General features: G+C 38.8%; 2 protein-coding genes across 4 annotated transcripts; one reads left to right on the top strand and one right to left on the bottom strand.

The window, feature by feature from the left end:
- Positions 1-149: 149 nt before the first annotated feature.
- On the bottom strand, positions 150-19,244 carry ccdc57 (coiled-coil domain containing 57). The gene is given in 21 exon segments (XM_077551764.1): positions 150-669; positions 1,139-1,292; positions 1,422-1,556; positions 4,528-4,628; positions 4,751-4,985; positions 5,265-5,362; positions 7,330-7,476; positions 7,597-7,846; positions 9,130-9,213; positions 9,413-9,575; positions 9,680-9,838; positions 12,655-12,855; positions 12,973-13,047; positions 13,299-13,456; positions 13,545-13,646; positions 14,670-14,778; positions 16,451-16,594; positions 17,035-17,157; positions 18,024-18,185; positions 18,848-18,864; positions 18,867-19,244. Coding segments are annotated over 21 exon segments (2,847 nt in total). The 5' UTR covers positions 18,903-19,244; the 3' UTR covers positions 150-475.
- A 425-nt stretch (positions 19,245-19,669) lies between these two features.
- LOC144038097 (monocarboxylate transporter 4-like) lies at positions 19,670-27,107 on the top strand. 3 transcript variants are annotated; one of them, XM_077550244.1, is made up of 6 exons: positions 19,670-19,732; positions 22,590-22,846; positions 22,923-23,066; positions 24,191-24,798; positions 24,878-25,058; positions 26,015-27,107. In XM_077550244.1, exons 2-6 carry the CDS (start codon positions 22,624-22,626, stop codon positions 26,329-26,331), a joined length of 1,473 nt encoding a protein of 490 aa, XP_077406370.1. In that variant the 5' UTR covers positions 19,670-19,732; positions 22,590-22,623; the 3' UTR covers positions 26,332-27,107. The 3 variants fall into 3 exon arrangements, with proteins under 3 accessions (XP_077406370.1, XP_077406371.1, XP_077406372.1); XM_077550245.1 differs by having other exon boundaries at positions 19,728-19,841; XM_077550246.1 differs by lacking the exon at positions 19,670-19,732 and adding an exon at positions 19,743-19,851.
- The last annotated feature ends 129 nt before the right edge of the window (positions 27,108-27,236 follow it).

The raw sequence follows: 27,236 nt of genomic DNA, 5'->3' as shown, positions 1-27,236 counted from the left end.
GACCCACTCTGATAAGCACAGAAGATAAACCGACAAGCGTCCATAAGCCATTGAAAGGGAAAGGAGGCTCTATACACTGAAGTAACAGTATTATTAACATTTGAAAAGTGGAATAAATTTAAAGTCATCAAAAAACAACAACATTTGAACACATTTTATTTTAACAATAATTTATTTTGGCCTTAGCAGCAACCAGGAATGGGCAGGTGATTTTTATTTTATTCAATTTTTTTTTGTCTTTCTTCTTGGTTAATTTAACATTTTGAGATCTAAATTCTGTAAAATCTTACTTTTTTTTGAGACGAACGAACGCATCTAATTTTGTATACTTTTATATTTAAAAAGGGCACAGGTAATTAAATAGTCCAAACCAATAAAAAAAAATGCAGCTTTGGTGTGGTTTTCTGGGATTAATAAAAGCAACATTTTGCATTACGAACAGTTGTTCAGTGCACAATTGACTTGTATGAGTGCATCAGTCTTTTGTATTATAGTTCCTGATCTTGCTGATTTTGCCTGGAGCTCCATTCTGGCAGTTCTTAATCGGGTGCGATGGTACTTTGGAGGGGTTCTTCTGCTGCAGCTCGGCCGGGGAACGACTATGGATGGGAGCACTGGTACCGGTCACCATCACTCGAGTTGCCTTGCTTCTGCTCAGTTCACTTTCACCTTGATGCAGACATGTAATGTTTATTACATTTTCATTTAGCTGGTGTCTTACAAAACAATAGATGAGCACATCTTATGGATCAAGGGTTAAGTACTTGGATCATGGTTGGCAGAAAGTGATCATTTTAGCATTTACTGTGTCAGAATCTAAAATTAATATACTGTCGTATCTAAATCAAAATAATTGTTTCAAAGTAATTAAAAATGATTAATTCTTGACATAGTCAAACATTGAATTGAAAGGCAATCCCTATTTGCAATACAACTGCTATTATCAATACTGCAATATAAATAGTGCACAGTTCTGTGACTAAATAAGGTAGTGCTGTAACTAGAGTATTAGAAATACATGTCACAAGTTTACACAACTGCAAACTACAACCACACTAAATAAATATACACTATATAATATACCGGTAATGTTCATAAAATAAATAAATGTGACAATCAAAACCGAGCATCCGTTTACCTTCTGAGTAAATGGATGAACTCAGTCCATGGTCCAGTATTTCCCAAATCTCCTTTAATGACTGCAGAGACTCTTCTGAGTCGGGCTGTGTCTTCATCTCCAACGAGTTCTGTTGCTGACTGATCGTAGGACTTTTGTCTGACATTTTGGAGGTCTGAGGAAAAGATACAAGGTCAATATTAAGATACATTGGTTGGGTTTCTGATTCCTTTTTTTTTTTTTATAAATTCATTGTATTCAGCAGTCAAATCAAAATTTTGACTTGACATTTGTACACTATTACCCCAGACTCATCCGTGGTTTTGTGCCCTGTGGAACAAAGGTTGCCGTTTGCTTTTAAGGGAGGTTCTCTGCTGTCTGATGAAGAAGCATGTTCAGCAACAGTGCAAGCCATTTGCCTCACAGCATACTGGAGCTCCTAGGGACACACACATAGTTGAGTGGGCTTGTTTCGCCCTCTGGTGGTAGAAATACACAACAGACGATAACTCAAGTCCTTTATATAGGCCTCTTTTTCATTTCTTATATCCATTCATTTTCTTTATCCTGTATTAGTGGGTGGAGCCCAAATCATTTTAGTCCAAAATATTAGTAATCAACCTGCATGTATTTAATGTAAGGTCTTTTAAGAGACTTGTGTCCTTTTACAACGTTACTTTTAAGTTTGGATCAGGTAAGGAATCAAATTTCACAAGTGCTTTTTTAAAAAACATTCGTGAAATGGTGGGAGTATACAAAATTATACAAAATGAATCTTCAGTTTTTCCAACCCTCCTTGTCCACACGAAAGCCCGTTTCAATGTATCCGCACAAGTTTCTTACCGTTTGGGCAGTTCGTCCACACGGCGGCGCCGTTTCTGAGCTTGAAACCGATCACTTTTGGAACCGGCCTCCAGAGTAGAAAGATTTCAAAACGCGCCCTGTACGGTCCAATGTGGACATCATAAGCGGGATACTCCTCCAGTGATGACATAGTGGTCGCAGTTTGAAGACAACGCCAGTTTGTCAATGGCGGATAGCCATGTTGTTTTGCACAACCTCCTTAGCTTTTACAGTAAAATATTTTGCGTGTTGTTGGTCCACTGGAATCACCCGCCATGATCACTTTTCCTTTTTTTTTTTTTTTTTTAATTTTATTTTATTTTTTTCTTACAGAAGAGCTCAGTATTGTTCATTCGATTTGACATCATCATTGCTCTCCTTTTTTTTTAAAAAAACAACAACAAATCAATTAAAAAAAATTTAATAAATGTTTTTTTTTTTTTTTTTTAAATACATATACATATATATATACATATACACACACATATATATATATATATATATATATATATATATATATATATATATATATATACATATATATACTTTTTTTTTTGTATGTGGGTGAGTATGTGTATGTGCGTGTGTGTGTGTGTGTGTGTGTGCGTGCGTGCGTGCGAGCGTGTGTGTATTCATCAGTTCACCTAAAGCCCATTAAAAAAAATCCCATACTAATAATATAATATAATAATAAATTGCCAAATGCAGAAACATCAATGTAAGTTATCACGATGTAGTGGCTCTCGCTAACAGACAGAATTAAGTAACCGGAATTAGGTTAAAAAATTCTATATACGTAGACCATGTTTCTATAAATTTTGATATTTGGTTTTTATTTGAGGCAGATATTTTTTCCATTAAAATGTGATTTATGAGGAGGTTAGACCATTGGTCGATATTCAGAGTTTGTTTATTTTTCCAGTTAACAAGAATTGTTTTTTTAGCGATAGTAAGGGCTACAAGTGTAGATTGAAATTGTTTATGTGGTAAATCAGTTGTTGTTAGGTCACCTAGCAAACACAAGTTTGGAGATAAAGGTATCCTACAGTCCAAAATAGCGGAAAGTTTTTCTAAGACTTTAGTCCAGAAATACATAACCGGAGTACATAACCATAAAGCATGAACATAAGTGTCTGTAGTGTTTTGTAAGCATTGGAGACAAATGTCGGAGTCTGAGAGTCCCATTTTCTTCATCATATATTGAGTAATGTATGTTCTGTGAATAACTTTATATTGGATAAGTTGTAAATTTGTGTGTTTTGTCATTTTAAATGCGTTTTCACAAACTTGAATCCAAAAGTCAGGTTCCGGTGCTATAGACAAGTCTGTCTCCCATTTCGAGATGGGTAAAGACATTTTATCAGTATATGAAAGTAACTTATATATTTTTGAAAGTTTTTTTGTTGTTGTCGGAGAAAGCTTGTTAATATCTTTAGCTAAAACAGGCGGTTGGAGCGTACCCCGAAGTGTTGGAATTTTTTTCTTTATCATATTTTTAACTTGTAGATAATGTAAAAAATTTCCGTTTTTTATATTGTATTTTTGGAGCAAGGATGTATATGATATAAACATATTATCTGAGAAGAGATGGTGGAGATGTGTAATTCCTTTCTGCTCCCACACAGCTAAATGAAACGGTTGGTTGTTAAGTTGAAAGTCGGGGTTATGCCATAGGGGAGAAAGTCCACAGGGCTCCACTTGGGCTTTTGTCAATTCTAGTGCCTTCCACCAGGCAGTCACGGTGGCGGAAATCATTGGGTTTTTAAAACAATTATGGCGCTTAATCGATGTTGTAATAAAGAGTAAATCTCGAAGTCTGAGGTTATTACAATCCTTCTGTTCTAGTTCCAACCAACAGTTAGTGTCTCTGTTGGGTTGTGCCCATAGAACGATATATTGTAGCTGGTTAGCTATATAGTAGTACATAAAATTTGGTGCCTCTAGACCACCTTTGGATTTGCTTTTCTGAAGAGTAGATAGACTAATCTTTGCTTGATCACTTTTCCTGTGTTCGTCACACTAATCTGTATATACTGCTGCATAGCCGATAGCCCATACACATCCGCGCAAGCCATTGAAGCGACAGGGCGGCCATCTTATTCCTCCCGTCTCACGAGCAGACTACTGTATATATGATACGTATAAGTACAGATTAGACATGTACAGCTTTCTTGGAAGGAATAATATGGCGGCCTGGCAGCTTCTAGTCTTGGCCTATCGGCTATTCAGATCAGTGGTTTGTCTTCTTCGCTGATTCTTCTTCTACGCTTTCCGTTAACTCCCTGTGGCTGCACTACAGCGCCACTCCAGACTTGGCATATACATTACAGCCGTTAAACGTCCTCAGCGTCTTTTTTTGGACACGCGTATGTCTTGAAACTTTTCTGTGTGAGATTCTTTTGAGGAACAAAGCCGGCTTTGCATCCGTGTGAATAGGGCCTGAATCAGCTTTTAAAGCTTTTTAACACAGAAATGAGAGGGAACATCCTTGGAAGAACATCAATTTAAAAATGTTGGATTATACTGTATAAAGCTTGATGTCTTAAACGGTCAATGACAGAATGTACCTGCGTGGTGAGTCTATACTGCAGCTGCTCCAGAGCAGAAAGACAATCTTGTTGATGTCCTTGTTCCACTGTTGAGGAATCTCTCTTCTGCTCAATTGCCTCTGTAAGGCACACAACAATGGATTGAAGACTTGCATTCCATTTTGGTCGCTCAGCATAAACATTGTAATGGATCTGACATAACCAAAATGATAACATTATAATTGCATGTTTCTTATTGTACCCTGTAATTCAGCGGTGGTGATCCGGGCACGAAGGCAGTTGCCCATCTGTATGAGCTGTTGCTTCTCCTTGCTCAGACGGGCGATATAGGACGCCGCCTGCTTCAGCCTGGCATGTGCCAGTGCAATGTTCCTTTTAACACCATTACCTGATGCAGCACCAGTCATCAGAGCTGAGTTCAGTTGCTGCTGCCACAGGTAGAGGTTCTCATCTCGGACTTGTTGCACCACAGAATTCTTTCAGGAAAAAAAAGCATAATTGTTGAGCCAAAGACACATTTTGATTTTTAGGTCAATAATTTATCAAGATAACAGAACTGCGTGGCGACTGACCCGACCAATCGTATAGATTTATGCAAACATTTTAAATTGACCAAATTTGGACATACAAGGTTTCCGCCTGACAGTAATGCTATCTAATCTCCTGAGCAGTAACTATGTGATTGCAAACACATCACTTGATCACAGTCAAATACAGGTCACCTAAAAAAAAATTATAGTGAATCCCTCCAGTACCTGATTCCTTATATTGGCATGTGCAGGCTCTACATGTGGCCCTCTCCCCACTTGGCGCCTCAAAGCACTGGTGTCAGCATGCTTCTCTAGACACAGAACTGAGGATCCAAACCATAATAGAAAACTGTAAAAATGAAGCCAGTATTTGCCAGAAAAGAACACTTTTTTTTTTAACCTAGTGAACATGGATCTACCTCAGATTTTTATTTGTGAGCCCACTAAATGCCTAATGTTGTACCTTCGGTTGCATTTTTAATAATTTTCCAAATTATTTTTGACATTTATCTGCTTGAGGTATCTTTGAATGAAATGACTAAGAAAGATGTGCTCATCTGCAAGGCTGCGGGTTTATAAAGTATGAGAAGAGAACACAATGTTTCGTGTGTTGAACAAGAACTTTAAACGAATACAGTAACAGAAAAAGCACTATATAAATCTGATGCATTATTATTATTATCACATATTTCACAATATATAATCAATGGAACAATAAATGTGAAACCACATTTTTATTTTATTTTTAATTTTATTTATTTATTTTTATATTAACAGCATCCTCCTGAAATGCGTCAACAAGTACAAAATCCATGAATAACTCACCATAACGCTAAATCAAGAGCCGTTCGCCGCATTTTGTGACGACAGGACTTTGCGCGTGAATCAACCGTCGCCGTAAATCCATATTTCAAATATAGGTCTAGGTCTCCTGCGAATGTACGTTTTTTTCCCCTTGCTTATAGGCTCTTGTGTCATCTCACCAAGGTTATTTTAGTTAACAAAAACTAAAGACATAACTAAAATTTCAAAAACAATTTTGTTAATGAAATAATATAGAAACCAAAATGCTTTTTAAAAAAAACCCTAAAACTAATTGAAATTACAGTTTATGTTTATCTAATTACTGTAGAGCAAAAATGTCCTTCATTTTAGTCTTTGGGGATTAATTTAATGCATGAGCATTTGGGGATGATTTTAAATGTGATTTTAAGTATATTTATTTAACCAGGAATAAGGACATTTGAAAGTGTGTCACACAGAAGTGACGTCATGTAGCAACAGCCAATAGAAAAGCACCTTTAGATGACGTCGCTCCTTGGCGACAATATAGCTTGCTTGACTTTTGGCTCCAATGGCTAAACTTGCCTGCTTTTTCATTGAACTTGAAATGCAACGCTAGGTAAGAAATGACTTACTTTTTTCATTATATCATGGTGTTTATCAAATATTGCGCACAAGTAATACACATTAAAAAAAATATATACTGAAACTAACTAAAACTAAACTAAAACTAAGCATTTTTTTAAATGACTAAAACTAATAAAATCTAACAGAACCACCTTGAAAACTAATTAAAACTAACTAAATATAAAAAACAAGACTCAAAACTAAATAAAAACTAACTAAATGAAAATTCCAAAACTATAATAACCTTGCATCCACTGGCCTTTTCCCCGTTGCAAATAAAAATTCTAAATACTGAACATTTAAATTTTATTTATTTATTACTAATTTTGTTTGTTTTGCTTGGGCATGTTTCAAAATAATATGTTTTTTAGCCTCGGAACTGGAAGTACTCTGTTGTTATTTTATTTTTATTTTTTTTAAACTCTTTCAACTTTAAAGAGAAAAATAAAGGGTCGTGCAGTGGAGGCCAAGTTCATTCCTAGAGAGCCACTATACAGCCTGTTTTCCATGTTTCTCTCCACTAACACACCTGATTCATGATCAGGATCATTATCAGGCTTCTGCAAAGCTTGCTGATGACCTGATCATTAGATTCAGCTGCGCTGAAGGAGGGAGACATGGAAAACTGTTTAAATATCCACTGCATCTTTAAACCAAGAGCGCCATCTAGAGGAGCTAACAAATATCACAAGTGCTTCATGAAGATTCATTTGTTCATCACTAGTTCTACGTGATGCCACACTTGATGACGTTCGACGGCATGTTTTCTTGAACAATATTTACATATTGTACGATCTTCAGGGCACTGACATTAAAAGCATGCAAGATCCTGTTCTATATGTGAAACATGTCTTTGATCAATGAAAGAATTGAAAACTACCTTCCTTATATCCCTGGTCGTGCAGATGTGGTTTGTTCACATATGTGTGGGCCAGGGACTCTTTCGGTGGACATTCTAGCTGCTCCTCGAGATGTCTGCATCGAGCGTTCAGCAGGGCGACCTCCTTCTTCAGAGCTTGAGTGGAGTCTGAAACAAAGCAACGAAAAGGTTAGCATCGCTTGCCAGAGTACATTGTGTGTTTGCATCGGTGACTTGAACTTCTGAGTGACATTTTAAAATCATCAATTATGTTTCTGTGAAAGGGACCTGACAAATATGCTGGAATGTTGTTGGCAGAGCTGTCCGGATGCTTGGCAAGAGGTTCAGTTGTGGAGGTAGCTGCAGGCGCTTCGGGGGTTTTAACTGCTTGATGGTTGGTCTGTTGATGTGGTAGGAGATGACCAAGATCCTCCATATCCTTTCTCATCTGGGAAACCACAGCTCGCAAAAAGCTATTCTGCTCAACCAGGGAACTTATCTCCTCTGACGCCTGCACGCCTAGTTTTGGTGTGGTGCCCTGTTGGTTTGTAATACAGTTTTATTCAACCCACTGTTGAGGACAGTTTAGCTAATTATGAAAATCACTGTTTTGAAAAAACAACAACAATATCTATAGTTTAAAGCACAGTCACTCCAATGTCTAGGAAACAGAAAGTCATCCTTCCGATCGCAATTGCAAAGTACAATTCACTCTTTATGTACTCCCCCACTTATTCCCCAATCAATATAAATGATTCTTGTTTTTGTTCCACTTGACAGCATCAGTATAATTAAAGGGGACGTCAATAAAAAAAAAAATCTTTACGAAAATATGTTATATGCACCCCCACTAATCACAGCATTCTGATTAATATTGCATTTGTGGAGGATTAATTAAGCAGCTAAATCAACCCGTTTTTATCCATCTTAGTGGGCGGCCATTTTGCCACTTGCTGTCGATTGAAAATTACATCACAGCTGCTCAGGGCTCCGGTAACGACCAATCGTGGCTCACCTGTTTTTTGAATTTGGTCACGTGATGCTTGTTTGGTCATGTGGCTCCGTGATTGGTCGTTACTTGAGGCCTGGGCAACTGTGGTGTCATTTTCAGTTAATAAGTGACAAAATGGCTGCCCCCTGAGATGGATAAAAACAGGTGGATTTTGCTGCGGAGTTCGCATTCAATATTAGTAAGAATAAATGTTTATAATATTGGGGCTGCATAGAAAACATTATTATCATTATGTTGCCTGTTGGCATGTTTTGCAATACAGTAAATGGTTTGAAATATTAATAGTGAAGAAATAAATGTCAGATATCTTATGTACATGGGCATATCAATAAAAGTTAAAAAAAATATTTATTTGACTTTGTTAATGTCAACACAAATGTACCTGCTTGCATTTCCATTCAACAATTATGTCATAGTTTTCATTGCAGCCACTTAAGCCGTCAAGTGTTATTTGATAAGGTGTTGTTTTCCCATTGGAGCCAACAGTTTATAGCAGCTGCCAGTTTGGAGAGGCAAGAAGTCAAACTGAAAGGCCATTATACCTAACAGGGTGCTCAAGCAAAAGGCCATTGCCAAAAATTGTACGGGTTTGAATAGACAGCACAAGAACTGAAGGGCATCAGCTGCCAACAAAACACAATATCCACGTAGCATACAGTATGAGTGTGTAGCTTTCAGGAGATTGAATGTCTCCTTGCTCAAGAAATAGAAATAGAAATTACAATTCAGAAAATGGCTTCCCATGTTCAATGTAATATAAAGAAAAGGTTTTTTTTTTAAGTTATCAGAGGAAGTACATGTTTTCTTACCTCCACTGCGTTGTCACTCTTCTTTTTGACAGACGGAAGCAAGTAATGCAATTCTTTCTCTCTCTCACTAAGCTCTGCCTTTGCCTGATAAAGATAAATAAAAAAAAAAATAATAAAACTACAGATGAGCTATGATGAGTCTGAATAAGTTTCTTTTATTTTATTGATTAAAATATATATGGACGGTCAACCAAGAGAAACCTGTACCACACATATGAAGAAATTCAATTTGATTGACAACAAAAACATATTTTGAGGTCTTCTTTTATGAGAAAAGATTGACCTGGTCTCTGGCAAGGGTCAAATCTTGTATAAGCTGCTCATTAGCCAGGTAGTGTTCAACCTTGACGGCATCATAGCGCTTCTGCCACTCAAACTCCAACTGGACTCGTGCCTGTTCGAGGGCTTCCTCTCTTTTTAAACCAGCACTCACATCTTGCTTGTACCTGACACACAAACGGACATTTAAATATGATAACCACACAGGTGAAAAGGTTTTCTTATAAATCTGTCGGAATGCACTCATGTTGGGCATGATCCATTCTCTCACCTGTTAATCTCCTCCCTGCTCCTCTCTAACTCAGCTCGGAGTTTGTTATTACTGTTCTGTATGGTGATCAACTCTGTGTTCTTGGCAACCATCTCGTTAGAAGTCTGACTCATGTGCCTATCCCAGACAGTTTGGGCTGTAGTTACTTCAGTACGAAGCCTGTGGAACACACAAATACACATGTTTGTGACAGTGTGGCCAATTATTTTATCTGGCTATAGACAGATAGAGGATCCAAAGATGAACATGTAACAAGTTATCAACATTTTGTTTTTACGCATTTACATCTCAATCCAATTAACAACTTAGAAGATAACATTTTGTTTGAATGTCCCCGTTTTTGTGTGTAAAATATTTTATTGATGTTTTACATTTATGTAGTGGTTAATATAAAGGGAGGAGACATAAAAATTGTGTCTTTGGGCATGTTGCTATCAACAGAGCAAAGATTTCTCCATTAAGACCAAGGTACATCGAAAGGCAAGTGCCATTCCCCACCCAAACACATTCACTCATCACATTTACATCATACCAAAAATTAAATAGTAAAATTTAAAATTAAAAAAACATCAAAGGAAGAATAATACACAGGGATAAATACATTTGATTACAATTTTATATTGTTTTATATTTTTATTATCATTATATTATTGTTATTATTAGATAATATTAATAATAATAATAATAATCCTCCTTATTGTGGTGGAGGAGTTTGTGTGTCCCAATGATCCTAGGAACTATGTTGTCTTGGGGCTTTATGCCCCTAGCAGGGTCACCCATGGCGTTCTAAGTGAGGGGCCAGACAAAGCACGGCTCAAAGACCTCTCATGATGAACACAGTATATGGACGGATGTTTCCCTTGCTCGGACGCGGGTCACCGCGGACCCCCTCTGGAGCCGGATTGGGGGTCGTTGGCCAGCGCCTAGTGGCCTGGCCCGCACCCATGGGGCTGAAGAGGCATCGTGGGTCCCCCTTCCCATGGGCTCACCACCAGTGGGAGGGGCCAAATGGGTCGGGTGCATAGCGGGCTGGGCGACAGCCAAGGGTAGGGACCTTGGCGGTCCAATCCCCGGCTACAGAAGCTAGCTCTTGGGACATGAAATGTCACTTTTCTGGCGGGGAAGGAGCCCGAGCTTGTGTGTGAGGCAGAGAAATTCCGACTCGATATAGTCGGACTCTCCTCCACACAAGGCTTGAGCTCTGATACCAATCCTCTCGAGAGGGGCTGGACTCTCTTCCACTCTGGAGATGTCCACGGTGAGAGACGCAGAGCAGGTACGGGCATACTTATTGCCCCCCGGCTTGGCGCCTGTATGTTGGGGTTCACCCCGGTAGATGAGAGGGTAGCCTCCCTCCGCCTTCGGGTGGGGGACGGGTCCTGACTGTTGTTAGTGCAAATGCAATAAACAGCAGTTCAGAGTACTCACCCTTTTTGGAGTCCTTGGAGGGTGTCCTGAAGAGTGCTCCCCCTAGGGACTCCCTCGTTCTGCTGGGGGACTTCAACGCTCACGTGGACAATGACAGTGAGACCTGTAGGTGTGTGATTGGAAGGAACAACCCCCCGATCAGAACTCGAATGGTGTTCTGTTATTGGACTTCTGTGCTTGTCACGGATTGTCCATAACAAACGCTATGTTCAAACATAGTGGTGTCCATATGTGCACTTGGCCCAGGACACCCTAGGCCGCAGTTCGATGATCGACTTTGTAGTCGTGCCATCGGATTCGCGGCCACATGTTTTGGACACTCGGGTAAAGAAAGGGGCAGAGCTGTCAACCGATCACCACCTGGTGGTGTGTTGGCTCCGATGATGGGGGAAGATGCCGGTCAGACCTGGCAGACCTAAACATACCGTGAAGGTTTGCTGGGAACGTCTGGCGGAATCCCCTGTCAGAAAAAGTTTCAACACCCCGGCAGAACTTCTCCTTTGTCCCGGGAGAGCTTGGGGACAGCTCAGAGTCGACCAAGTTCCGCGCCTCCATTGTCGAGGTGGCCGATCGGAGCTGTGGCCGTAAGGTGGTCGGTGCCTGTCGTGGCGACAATACTCGAATCCTAAGGGATGCTGTCAAGCTGAAGAAGGAGTCCTATCAGGGTCGAGCCGCTACTCCTCCGCGTGGAGAGAAGCTCGGGCAATCTGGTTCGGATTGCCTCCTCGACGCCTCCTTGGAGAGGCGTTCCGAGCATGTCCCACCGGCGAGAGGCCCTGGGACGACCCAGGACACGCTGGAGAGACTGTGACTCTCAGCTGGCCTGGGAACGCCTTGTGATCCGGCCAGAGGAGCTGGTTGAAGTGGCTGGGGACAAGGAAGTCTGGGCTTCCCTCCTAAAGCTGCTACCCCCGTGACCCAACCCCAGATAAGCGGCAGTAAATGAATGGATGGATAATAATAATAATAATAAATGAAAAAATAAATATTACAAAAATTATTTAAATTCAGCATCTAAGTGGTTCGTTGATTCTCTGCATCGATATGCAAGGTGACTCGGTGTGTAGCAAAAAGAGCTGCTAGGTTTTAATGCCCCAGTTTTTCATCTATGAAAAGGTATTTGACTGCCAGGTGTGATTTGTTGCCAGACAACCATAGAGCTGTCTGGGTGGAAAAACAAGCAATTGTGAAGCTGAGAGACGACAGAAAATCATTCAGTGTCATTGAACAAATATTGGCTATAGCCAGTACAACCATTTGGATGGATAGTCCTTAAGAAGAAACAAATCACGTGTGTACTTAGTAAAGTGACGTCAAATTCATGGATCAAAGACAACAACAACAGCAGATTAGAATAGACAAATTTTAAGTGGTGGAAAGAAAGACCCCAAACAGCTTTTTATCTTTTGTTGTCAAAACCAAATCCTAAACTTTTGGAAGAAGTGTCAATGCTCTTCTTTTTTTTTGGGAAGATGACAAACCCCTGAATAGTAGCATATCAATATTGCTACACAAAACATACCCGATACACATTACATATGCCTCACCTCTTTATTGTGTCATCTTTCTCCTCCAAGGCCATCGCCATGTCTTTTTGTGCCAAGCGAGCTTTCGCAGACTGAATCTCCATTTCATCCTGCAGTTTGACCATTTGTTTTTCTGTTCTCTTTAACTTTTCTTTGTGGGCCTGACATTGGGTCTCAAACTGCTTATCCTTCTCTTTCAGAGCCTGGCCCATGTCCTCATGTCTTGACAGGCATAAACATACATCAGAAATGTCAACAGTCTGTATTCATTTCGTAAAGGTGGATTGTTTTGTTTTTCCTGGTTGGCACGTATACATTACGGAGTTTGTATTGACTCACTTTTTTATGTCGTCTTCCTTCTGCTTCTTCAGTTTGTTCTCTATCCGTTTTAACTTGTTCTCAAGTTCCTTTATCCTGCAAATGACAGTGAAAACTTCGAAATGTATGTCAAACACATAGCAGTCAAGTGTATAAATAAAAGTGCTGAGTATGCAACGTGAAGCCCTCTTCCCCAAGTTTTCCAAGGAAATTTATAGTGGTATGGTATTTATGCCATTTTTTTACTGCCCATAGCACAAAAATTATTATTGAACCTCCACCCTCGTAAATTTTTCATATCAAAACGCCACATAAAAAACCTGCAACACTGTTACATAATGCCATACCTGACCTCCTTGACGGCAATGGCTTCATTATTCAAATCAGCCTTGCGTTGCAGTTTGGTTTGTAATTGCTTACAGAGATCTTCAGAGGCTTTGAGCACCTGTATTGCTTGTAATCGAGCCTGGTTCTGAACATCACACTCTTTAGACAGCAACTTTATCTTGGAAAAAAAAAACATAAATACACAAACATGTCAACAAGAGGTAGTGGCAACATTTTTTATGAAGACATTTTCATACTTTCTAGACCTTGAGATCACTGGACAGCAGCACTGCATGCATCTCATCAAGTTTTAAATTGAACTCGTGCTCTCGTTGCCTGTGCTCTTTGTTGTAAATCGCTGTCATCTCCTGATGGCCAAAAAAATACATTTTAATTCATTTAGGTTTCATTTAAAGAGAACATGGAATATCTCATTTCACATGTTGAAATAGTCACAATTCCGTGCATTTAAAGGGAAAATAAAGTTTTAAAGGGGAAGACAACCAAAACATAAAAACGGTATTCTGATGAATATTGCATTTGTGGAATAAGAATTAAGCAGCAAAATCCACCTGTTTTTATCCCTCTCAGGAAACAGCCATTTTATCACTTGCTGTCGACTGAAAATGACATCACAGTTGCTCAGGGCTCAGGTAACAACCAACCAGGCCTGACCTGTTTTCTGAGTTTGGTCATGTGACATTTGCAAGCTGAGCAATTGTTTTTTTACCTGAGCAACAGTCGGCAGCAAGTGGCAAGATGGCTGCACCCCGAGATGGATAAAATCAGGTGAATTTTGCCGCTTAATTCATATTCCACAACCTCAATATTAATCAATGTGTTTAGACTAAAATGTAGTTATTTTATTGTTTAATTCAGTTCACCTACCACTTCTTCCTATCTTTTTTTTTAATAGGCTACAGTCAACATGGTGATGATGGCTCTAAATCATACTGAGATGGGTGTCAGTTTAACACCAGATTCCTGTGACTCATGCAAGTGCGAACAAGAGCATACAAAATCCCTTAACACTCACACTGGGATCAAGTCTACCAATACACTGGAACACACACATCCATGCACTTGAAAATACAGTACCGGCATACATAACGCTGCAATTTTTGTGTACTATTCAGTGTGGTTTATTTTTATTTAAAAAATATATACTGTATATATATTCAGTGTGGTTTCATTCAAAAGGTCAGTTAGTTATTTCAGTCTCGCACATTGTGTCTGTAACATGAGGAAGAGTTGAGTCCACATTGTATGATTTGAGTTCTACTTGTTGAGGTCAGGATAATGTAATCATGCGAAAAGAGACATTTGAAGAGTGTAAATTAAAGTTGTCAAATAGTACTTACTTAAATGATAAGAACGAGTTGTGTTTGCACCTGTTTCTGCCGAGTGAGCTCTCCCTCCATCTTGTGTAATTTTTGCTGCATCTCCAACTTCATCCGCTCGCGCTCCTCCATTTGCTTTTGAATTGTACCTGTCATTGACCTTTCATACACACACACACGTTTTTTTTAGTTTTTTTTAACTGTTTTATAAATTGAGTTGAGTTGAGGAAGTTTGAAGGGTGTGCTTCAGTGCCTCAGAGAGACCACTTTGTAAGCCTACCATCAATAACTATGTTCGCTAAGTTTGTCTCCTTCGGGTGTCCGTAGCAGAAAGATGGCGGCAAAACATGTCCGCCTCTTGTAAGGTGAAGCGCGAACCATGTAATATAATTGGTGATTACTAGATCTATGATTATATATATATATATATATATATATATATATATTAATTACGTTGATGCTATAGAACCTGTTTTTCTTTGCATATTATTTAAAAAAAAAACAATTTAAAAAATGAAGACTGAAAAATTTAAAATTTGACACACTTTTCTAGATCAAATTGGGGTGAATGAGGCCCCTGAACTCTCTTGAACTCCCCTGAGTTTGGTCTAGACCTCACAATAGCATCGGGACCACCAGAGCACCACGGGGATCTTTTCATCTGCCTGTACATATTAAACTTGAAACAGAACTTCACAATTTCCTACCACATCCATGTTCTCAGAAGAAACAACAAGTCATTAAGGATGAAAAAGAAGGTGAGTACAGAAACCTGTTGGGGGGTCTTTGTTACATGGTGTAGATCGAACAACCTCATCAAGAGCTTTAAGAACAATGAGGTGATGCTGGACACAGGCCACCCGCAGTCTGTGTCAGCATTAATGTGGTCAATGTGGATGTGGTTTTACACACACACACACACACACACACACACAAACAAATACGTGGCTCTCAAAACGACAGGGACACACTTTACAGGAAGAGGCACCACTTCCTGTTAAGGCTGGAGTTCACCCACCACACATTAGCCTGTCTTCAAAATAGGGAGGGGTAGTAGTGAATATTTCCAAACAATACAGCAGAAATTGCCCACATTTTTTTGCCTTTAATTTGTACAGTTTGTCATTTATTGTATTTTTTTTCCTACATTTCCCTTTCCTTTATCTATAACATCATCCAACCTAACCTATGTTGAGCCGAGTCTTTGGACTCTTACATAGACCAGGGATGGGCAACTGGTGGCACGACCCACAACCACAGTCTGAGTGACCACTTGATTCATTTCTTCTAAAAATTATTATTATTATTTTTTTTTTTTTACAAAACCAAAAAATTCTACAAAAAATGCTGATGAACATTTAATATACCGTACATTCTCAGTAAAAAACAGAGGGAAACAGGGTAAAAAAAAAAAACACAAAGCGTGAAAAATCCAAAATGTGAAAAAAATAATTTGAGAAAAAAATAAATAAATAAATGAGGCCAATATTTTTTGGGGGGGATTAGGAATGATAGGCAAGAAAAAATTTATAGTAAAATTAGTTATTTCACTTGAAAGTTAAGCGCCATCTCTGAACGGTAATTGTTGAAAACAAAAACTAAAATGATAACAAATTAAGAGCACGCATTTCACACATATGCTCATATTTTGTCCATATTTAAAATAGCGTTTTTGTGGCCCCCTCCAGGATTTAAATTGATCCATCCCTGACATTGATAAATGTTATTTTTACATTTCAAAATGTGTTACGATACATACTGCTGAATGTTACTATTCACATCAAACTCATTTCTTTAGTTTTTACCCCCCACCCCCCCTCCTCCAGACTCACTGTCTGAGTTCGTCCAATTGCAGCCTTTGTTGAGCAGCTTTGTTCTGGCTGATCCGCAGCTCCTCATGTCTCGCCTCGGCATCTTTGGCTTGCTTCTCCTCCAGCATGGCAACCTGAATACGCAGCCGGCTCAGTTCCTCCTGCCTGTAAATAACAGCAGTTTTTGGAATTAGTTAAGACTGTCTGCCAGGACTATTCCTGTCCTGCTTGTTCCTCTGTTAGTATAAAATCCACAAGAGTCACTTCCTTAGTTCATCTGCACACAATGAAATTATCAAATTTGACTTGATGATTTTGAAAGTCAAACACTATCATTTTTGGGATGTTGGCTGCATTCAAGTTGTTGTAAAGTCAATGACTTCTGTTCAAACTGTTCAACCTTTAGGTCACTTTTCCTATATACCATACGAAGAATAAATCATTATTGAAGAACTGTGGTGGAATATGATAATAATGAATAGTAAATGCAGAATTTCTGATCCAGCTTTAGCTGTTCATTTGTATTTTAATATTGCCGAAGGCATGTCAAGCAAAATGTAACTCAGATAAACATGGATCAAAGCAGTTGACTGTTACTCTTCTACCTGTTCTGCTCTGCATTCACAGCCCTGGAAGTGATGACATCATATCGCTCCAGCTCTTTCTCTCGTTCATCCAGGATAGAGAGATTGTACTGGAAGTCCTCTTTCAGCTTCTGGTTTTGATGTCTCAAGAAATAGTGCCAACAAACAATGGAGTAGGTTATCGTATATATGGTATTGTGTGTTAAACACAATAGATTGCATAGAGTCACGGACGAGCTGGAGACGATCCCAACTGACTGAGTTTGGGCAAACCCTCAAAACAACAACAACAAAAACAATAACACAATTAAAGGTTTGTGGAGAAGTGTCACGTTGCTTTAAAGATTCTGCTGCAAAGGTCCCACATTACCAACTTATCTCACAGTGTTATATTAAGAGTAAACAAAGCAATAATGTCTGCCTTTTGTGTAATAGTACAGACAAACAAAGATTAAAACAAGATAATTTTCTTGGAGATTAATTAACAGACATTTGAAAGAATTTGATGAAAAGTAAACTATAGTATGCCATATTACGTTATATTGTGTGGAGTATAACTCAGTTGCTCAGTATTTTTGCATTGGGCATAGGACAATTGACTTACAGTAAATGGTATCTCTGTATCTTTAGTAAAACAAACGGGGGTGTTTGTGCTGTGTAATTTGGAGTCCTTCTAACAGGTCTTGGTTACTCTTGATAATCCACAAACGTCCATTGTATGGAGTTGGAGGAAGATATACTGGAGACACATTTCAAAACCAGTGCAAATAAAAGCAATTATGTGCGTATGTTACAATACGGTAACAGCTGGGTGGGGAAATATGCTCCTTTGCAACATGACTTAGTACTGTACGAGTTCAAATGTTCAAACTACTGTTCAACATGACTAAAGGATTTTGACAGTAATTTGGAGGTTGTGTTGATGAGAAGCATAATGAATGGTAGCAAAACAATGAAGGAAAGACGGAAACAATTTCTGTGATTTCTGTCTAAAATTGCTGTATTAATACCTCAGAGAAGCACACTCCTCCTTGGTCTTTTTAAGAGAATCTTCTAGTAGATGAATCCTTCTTGCATGAAGCTCTTTCCACTCCCTCTCTTTACTGGCCACCATGGTTTCCAGGTCGTCCAGTCCACTGTCCCGGGTGTCCCCACCTGCCTGCATTCTGGAACTAGACAAAAATAAATAAATAAATAAATAAATAAATACACAACAGTGACCAATACAGCATAAGTCATGTTTTGCCTTTGAAAAATAAAATACATCCAGAATCTCCAGATGTGCTTTTACACATGGACAAAGCTTTGGATAAAGTAATAAAAAACACACACATCTTTAGGGTGGGGGTGAAAAAAATCAATTCATCAATGCATTGCAATACTTCTCCTTGCAATTCCATATCGATTCAGCAACTACCCTCCACAATCCAATATTGATTCAACAAATCCTATGAATCACAAATAGAATCGAATGACCGTGTTCCTTTGTGTTTTACTTTTGTACTCCATACGCACAAGTAATTATTGTGCAAACGTTTGTACATTTATGTATTTGTACTTCGTATTGAATCATTATTGGAGCCTTTAAATCATCATCAAATTGTAACCTTAAGTATTGAAATCAAATTGAATCTCAACCAAGAATCGAATTTGAGCCCTACACATCACAGCAAATTTGAATCCGTTTTCATGGCTGCCAGTCAGAATGCAATGTTTCAACTATGTGGAATTAACTTTTATTTCGATCAATCATCTCACAATGAACTTGAGTTTTTGTTAAGTTACAATAAACTTATCAGGTAAGTAAATACGAATAATAATTATGTTGCCCTACCATGTAGCTGCCACTGTGTATCCTCGGTGGGTGTCGACAAAGTTGCCGTAACCATTTAGGCGTCAAAGTCACCGTTGTTGACAGAGACGCTATCCTACATGTCAATGGCACAAATTTACTTTACTCAACACGTGATTGATTGCAAACAACTATCTTGTAAGCTACTAGGTTAGCTACTTTAGACGGGTGAGGTGGTTTCCATGGTAACTGCGCCATCGTAAATTCTTCCCTAGCTACATAGACACAACGATAAAAAGTTCCTAGTTCAAACACCATATATTTTTTTTATAATTTAAATCAATGCATCCTTTGAATTCGTTTAAATAAAAAAAATTGTATTCGATATTTTAAGTCACTACACTGATATCTAACTACGACTCAGTCACTAGGTCAGTTTGTTTATTATGGGTCAGTTCACTTGAGCGGGTCAAAAGGTTTCCATAGCAACCGCGAGTCTATTAATATCTTCCCCAGCGACAAAGACAACAACGAATGGTTCCTAGATCGATTTGTTTTAATTACCCAAAAACACATGTGGAATTGAAAGGTGTGTAAATATTTAAAGAAAGTCGAAAATAAATATCTAGATACATAAACACAATAAACATCCATCCTTTCTGTACCATTTTGTCATGGCTTGTTAGAAGTGAGCAACGAAGCATTAAAAACATGAAAAGGAAATATGATTTGTAAAATAAATGGCGATCTTGATTTATTTTACGGTTAAATCAACGTAAAAATGCGGGGATCTTTTCGAGTGATGTAACTGTGACACAAGTCCCAGTGGGGTGTCCCATCAGCGCACCGCCGTTTATAAAACCAGTGACGACAGCACGTTCACATGGTCTGCATTGAGCGGCTCTCCGGTAGACAGCATCTCTCCAGGTACCGTGTGCGATTGTTTTTCCCCCCTCTTCTGTTTGAATTTTTAATATGCGTCCTTCATTTCAACAACCGACGTCAACAGCGAAATGATTTGTGGCAAAAGCAACAGGTACAGAGATGTACGTATTTTTAAAAACGGGGTTATAAAATTAGACATGGGGGATAAATGTGTTTAGAATAACCTATATTTGTCAATGTCCATTCTCGTTGCGTACTGTATATGGTCAAAATTACATTAAATTAGTGGAAAACGAAGTCAGTACGTAAAAACATCAATTAAAATGTAAACAAATTCAATCGTGGTTAAGTGTGAATAACTGTGAAGAATTCTACAGCAATTCTATTCGATTTGCGCTAATCAAGGATTTAAAATTGAAAACATCAGTTGAAGAGAGACGCCGCGGTCCTCACGTACGCCAGCCGGGTTTACCCAAGCAGCATCCACCGTGACGTCACACTCCTCTAGACACGTAAAAGAAGGCAGCTGGAGCATCCCAGAATAGATATTATACTACCACTTGAAATTTGTCAACATTGCCTAATTAAATATCCATCCATTATCCATTATATATATATATATATATATATATAAAATTCTTTTTTTTTTTTTTTTTTTTTTTTTTAATATATATTAAATGTAAAACAACTGATCGCGGTGTTTTATGACCTGTAGCAGTGGCGTTGCGTGGGTTGCTATTGACAGGGCAAGAGTAGCCTAGGGGCAAAATTAGCACTCTGGACCTCTTAACACTCTACACTGACTGTGATATATTGATGATGCATGGTTTGCTAGATGGTTAATGGTTGAGTTGACAGAGAAAAACACATTTCTGATTGAGTCGTGTCACTCTAGAATTGACCTTGGACAGCTTGAAATGATCATTAATGTAACGCAAAAGGAAATATTCTGCTTCACCTTCCTAATAAAAAGATAATTGCATAAAAGAATAATCACCTAAACGTGTAACTGCTAGAAACAAATTGAATTTGGAATCATAAGTCGAGGAAAACTGTCGCATATATACAGTTCAGTATAAAGCTATTGTGTTAAGAAAAGATTTGGTGGTAGCAAGAAATATAAAGTAGACACACTTGTGAGCTACGTAAAGTGATGTGGCCCCCGGGACTTTCACGTGTTAAAAAAGGACAAATATATAGATATAAATCTAGTTATGTAGGTAGACAATAGACATGTATGCATAGACACATAGAAAGTTTTTACCCTGCAACTGTCTCTCTCGCTATGTACACACAAAGCATGTTGGCATCTGGAGTCCTTTCATCTGACTGTTAGGGATGAGAAATGTTCCATTTGATAGCTGCTCCACGTGCGTGCGTGCATGTGTGTGTCCAGTGGATTGCAGAGGGTCTTAAATTAGTAATGGTGCTGATATTTATTTGGCTCTGGTCAGAATGGTGGAGTCACACAGGGGTCAATTTGATAAGAAGCAGGAGCAATATAGGGTCTCACAATACTGAATAATAAAGAAATAATAAAGAAAGGAAAAACAGCTGAATCTCCTTTCAGTTGAGGAACTTATTGCATGGTAGCCACATTATATGGTTATCAAAAACTTGTTTTTGAATAGGAGAAAGTCAGTCATTTTGGTTTTCAAACAGCCATTTTGAGACAAATTCCAGCACTTGTGCTATAGGCCTTCTTTGGAAAAACTCCCACTAGCAGATTCGCCCAAATGAGCGTGCAGTTTTTTAAGTTTTAGTTGGTCTCACTATCAAAAAATTGCTCAAATAAATTTCTCAATACAGTGGTGAAATATCCTGTGTAAGGCATTTCACAAGGCGGACAAAAAGACTGAATGGGTCATTGTAATATTGTAATATGGGAAAAGTTGTCAAAATTGACTGTATTATGAGTCAGTGTATTGTACATAATTAATCTGATAAAAGACCCAACAGGCAAGTACATAATGTTGACTTCCATGTTATTTTAAAATAAACACGGGAGCTAACTTTGTAAAGAGCTTCACATTCATAAAGGGAATTCTCTGAAAAACGCAACAAATTCAACATTGGCATGGTTTATTTTTGTGTGTCTTGCTCACGGCCAGGAATACAATAAAACACATTCCATGTAGACTTATCAGATATCAACACACGGTCCAACACATTTCATAACGGCTTCTAAACAAAGAGTGCCAGTACAGTGATAGCCAGGTATCATTGCCTGTTGTGCAATTTAGGGGTCAAACACAGATTTCAAAACTGACGCTGCATTTGAACAGTCGATGGCCCTAATCGGAATGTACAGTTTAAGCCCAACAAGTTAAAATGTCCTTTTTTTGAGCTTCTATGATACTATACTAATACGCTTTATAGAACTGGAAGGAATTCGAAATTGTCCCATAGATACCCCTTTTTCACAAAACAAAAATATCAGAAAATGTTTACTGCAGCCACACATGAAGAGCTATTTTCCAAAATAAAAGTCAAATTAAAAAAAGAACAATCATGCAATGCCATTCCATTTGTGGAGACACAAAAATAGTAATGAATACAAATATTACACTAATAGCTATTAAGAAATACAAATAGGAAACAGATTTTTTTTTAAACTGCATGACTAAGGCTGTGTAGATATTAGTCAGTATGAGAACCCAGTGGCTAAGGAGGGCGCCTCAGTAGGCTTGATAAGCTGACAACAGTTAATCACCCACAGAAGACGCCGTGTTCCCATATTAGCAATCATTTAGTGTGCTCTCCCCACATCCCGCCATTGCCTCTAGCCTCCAAGTATACACGACTTAAATAGATCCCCTGTAAATAAGTTACACTCAACTGCGACAAAGAAAATAAAAAATTATTAACATTGTTATTAATTAAAATGTTTTTTTTGTAGCTTCTGACTACAAACACATCAACCCGAGAACAGCATGGGGGGTGCAGTGGTGGACGATGGACCAACTGGGGTGAAGGCACCCGATGGCGGCTGGGGCTGGGCGGTGTTGGTCGGCTGCTTCGTCATTACTGGATTCTCCTACGCGTTCCCTAAGGCTGTCAGCGTCTTCTTCAAGGAGCTAATAAGGGAGTTTGGTGTTGGCTACAGTGACACCGCATGGATATCATCCATTTTGCTTGCCATGCTCTATGGCACAGGTAGGCACTTGTCACATGGCGTTGCATTGAATAGTGAGATAAACTGATGTGTTCTCACTGTGTGTACCCGTACTAGGTCCTCTGTGCAGTGTTTTGGTGAACAGGTTTGGCTGTCGACCGGTGATGATGGTCGGAGGACTCTTTGCTTCAATGGGAATGGTTCTGGCTTCATTTGCAACCAGCATCATGCACATCTACCTTTGCATTGGTGTAATTACAGGTAGAGTTAGAGCATACAACCACTAGCCTCTCCTTTAGGTACACCACTTTGTGTCAAGGCAAATCTGAGTGAAACATTAGCTAGGAAATAGTTAATCAGCTGTTGCTAAACACAAATATGTATTAATAAAAAAAAATGTTTATTGTTGTGCAGTGGTATGCATCCATACAACTTTTTTTTTCATTTTTACCTACCGGTAGTAGACCACAATGTATTGTACAGGAATTTTTTGGATTTTCAAGCGTTCTAACTAACGAGTGTAACTGCACAACCTAGTGGAGAATTTGCTGAATTGCAACTACCTGAAACCTTTAAAATTGGTTTGGGGAATAAAAAATACAGATGGAGCTTTGGCCCATGTAAAAGTACATAAAATGTATAATTTCAATGAAAGAATTTGTACATACAGAAATCAAAAATGGATTTTGGTAATTACCGGGGGTAGCTGTGGCTTAAAAATTACATTAAGTCTAACCTACAATTCGTTAAACAATAGTCAAATCTGACTATACTGTACCTGCTTCAGAAAAGAAAATGAAATACCTAGCATATTTGTTCTTGTTGTGAAACATAAGTTTATGTCGAGAAAGGCAGTCACTCCAGCAAATGTAACATATAATGTGCTAATTAAGCTAGCTTGCGTAAGCTCTAACTCACTCTTCAGTATTCACTTTATATCAGTGTGTTGGGTTTTGATTCTTATCCCCAACAATACTTACATGATAAATCTGTCTTGAACAGATTAATGGCAGACAGATGGCAGACGGAACAATAGTCAAGTCTGAGGTCCAACTAAACCTCTTAACATTATACTATAGTAAGCTACCTGCTGCAGGAAAGAAAAGAAAATACCTAGCTTACTTGTTCTTGTTGGGAAATATGAGTTTATATTGACAAAGGCAGTCACGTAAGGCAGTCATGTAACATGTAATGTGCTAACTTAGCTAGTTTGTGTAAACTCTAAATTTACAGTATTCAGTATTTACTTTCCATCTGCGTGTTAGTTAGGTTGTGATGGGAATAGAAGCTTTCATTCGCAACAAATATTCAAAAACATATTAAATAATAAGTTTCATGTAACTCTGTAATTTTGTTTCTGTAACGCTGCCCTTTTGTCTCGTCAGGTCTGGGCCTGGCATTGAACTTCCAGCCATCCTTGATAATGCTAAATCGCTACTTCAGTGAGAAGCGACCTTTGGCCAACGGCCTGGCAGCTGCAGGCAGCCCCGTGGCCCTGTGCTGTCTCTCTCCCCTGGGACAAATTCTTCAGTACCAATATGGCTGGAGGGGTGGGTTTCTCATACTGGGGGGAATGCTGCTCAACTGCTGTGCCTGTGGTGCCCTAATGAGGCCTCTCTTGCCACCAAAGAAACATCTAGAATTTGAGGATGGTCGTCTTAGAGCTGCAGAGGAGAAGAAGCTCCAGCCAAAGAAAAAACTGCTTGACTTCAGTGTGTTCAAAGACAGAGGATTCCTCATCTATACCGTTGCGGCCTCGATTATGGTGCTGGGCTTGTTTGTCCCACCCGTGTTTGTGGTCAACTATGCGAAAGGACTTGGCTACGAGGACACCACCTCAGCGCTGCTGCTCACAATTCTGGGATTCGTAGATATGTTTGCTCGTCCTCTGTCTGGAATCATTGCAGGTACGAAGTGGATGCGGCCAAGGTGTGTCTACCTCTTCAGTTTTGCGATGCTCTTCAACGGAGTCACCGATCTCATTGGATCACAGGTAAAGGATGAAGGCTTTAGATCCACATTTAACAGACAACAGTCCATTTTGAACACCTCTTTATTGTCTTGGAATTCAGGCAAACAACTATGGAGGTCTGGTGGGCTTTTGTATCTTCTTTGGCATGTCATATGGCATGGTGGGAGCACTGCAGTTCGAGGTCCTTATGGCTATTGTGGGAACAGAAAAGTTTCCCAGTGCCATTGGCCTTGTGCTGCTGATGGAAGCAATGGCGGTATTAGTGGGCCCTCCTGGAGCAGGTAAGCACATTCGGTCGGAATGTGTCTGTGTAATATTGTGGAGACGCAGAGGTGGCAAATCCAGGTCCAGAAAGTAAAAACACTGCCACAGTTTGGCTTTAGCCCCAGTTGCTTGCTAGCTAGCTCCCTAGGTAGCTCTTATGGTGCTCGCTTACCTGCTATGTAATGAAGGCATTATTTGATTACTTTATTAAGTGTAATCTTTTGCGTGTTCAAATAAATCAGAATTGAGATCTCATGAAGAAGTTTTCCTTGCAAGGATTTATTAAGAGCTCTTAAGACACAGGAAAAAAGCTTACATTCGAAAAGTGATGTTAAGCTCCCAGTGTGTAGAATATGGAAACACCTAGTCGCTTTATACTAGTAGAAAAGATTCTCTCCCCCTCTTAGACTTGACAAAGAGTTAGTGTTTTTAATAAGCAGACACATGATACTGATATGATTATCTCAGCTCCCCACGAGCCTCGGAGAAATGAGGTAGACAGGCTTTGACCTTGGACCTTCAGTTTTTACGACCAAATGACCAATGACATGAGAACTTGACAACTTTTAAAACATACACATTCTTATCTCAAGAGCTGGCAGGGAGTGAGAGGTTCAAATATATTTCACAAAATCATTATCACAGTATTATTCATTTAACTACACATAGTTATAAGGCATCTATATACCTATAAGTAAATTCAAAAACAGTAAAAAATATAAATTGAAAATGTTAAATGTCAACAGTAACTAGCTAGCTATCTAGCATCAATGGCTAAAGCCAAACTGTGGCAGGATTTTTACTTTCTGAACCTGTATTTGCCACCTCTGACTACTACGCTTAAGAACAGGCATGAAAAAAGGGCACTCATCTCCAAAATTAGAGTTTGTAAACAAAAAAGAAAACAAAAAGGTCTTGGCATGAATATGTTGTCGGTCACCAAAATGATGTTGGCTAATGTCCTCTCCTCCAGGTCGCCTTTTGGACGCCACCCATAAGTACATGTATGTTTTCTTGTTGGCTGGCTGCGAGGTCACATTGTCAGCCATTGTGATCGCCCTGGGTAACTTCCTGTGCATCACAAGGAAACAGGAAGATCCCGAGGCTGAGCTGGAAATGGCTGTGACGGCTGCGGAGAAGGAGAGCCTCCGCAATGAGATGGAGGGCCAAGATGAAAAGCGGGAAGTGGAAGAAAGGGGGGAATATAATGGCAAGTCTGCCGATTTGCATGCAGGGGGGGACGATGCGGAGATGAATGGTGGAGAGGAGAATACTGAAGCATCATTATAAAGTTGTTATGAAAGATACTGGATCAGTATCAAGAGGATATACAGAAATGCACCAAGCATTGTCATTGTTGACATGCAAAGCTACAGTAAGGCAGTAAATGGCGTTATAACCTCAATACTGTACTGTATTTGTTCAATTTAAACACTTCAATTCATTTCTTTCAATTATTTTGCTTACACTCTGCCCACGCCACCTCATGAGCATTTCATGAGCTTTCTACCAAGGGCATTCTCCTTAAAGAAAGTAGTTTTGCAATTGTGCACAACTGCACTGCAGAGGACCACTCATGGCCTTAAAACGGACGATTTTCATGGACTGGAAGGCCCGAGATCCATCTTTACATCCATTTTATTTTACTTTTAAATCACAAATACTTTTGTTGTTTAACACCATCAATGCAATTAACATTCAAGTCAACAACATTCCCCAAGCAAAGCTATATTGCCTATGCTGCAACATTTCATTTTTGCCCTTCAATAAGTTTTTTTTTTTTTTTTTTTTTAAATACTTAATGCTGCTTGATGAATTTGCCTTGATCTTTTCAGCAGTGAAGTAAACTTGATTAGTGTCCGTTTCATTTGTTATGTTGCACAATTGGAGTAATGACGTGTTGTCGGGGGGTCAGTAGATGTTGTGATGTCTGCTTTCTTATAAAAACACTATTGTGAATTCAAGTAACATACCACAAGTGACTATTTTGGCTAAAACAATGTGACAATATATGTTTCTTGCACTATATTGTATTGAAAAATAAATGATTTAGGTGTGTGTCTTGAGTTACGTTTTTGTCCAACTGATCTGTTGTATTAAAGTGCAAGTTTAAGATTGCTTAAACATTTATTGACAATGTTATGTGACCTCATTAGTCCAAATATGACATTCTAATTAATATTACATTTGTGGAA

The sequence above is a fragment of the Vanacampus margaritifer genome, chromosome 18 (genome assembly GCF_051991255.1).
Source record: "Vanacampus margaritifer isolate UIUO_Vmar chromosome 18, RoL_Vmar_1.0, whole genome shotgun sequence".
NCBI lineage: Eukaryota > Metazoa > Chordata > Actinopteri > Syngnathiformes > Syngnathidae > Vanacampus > Vanacampus margaritifer.
This window is presented reverse-complemented; position numbering and strand designations above follow the sequence as displayed.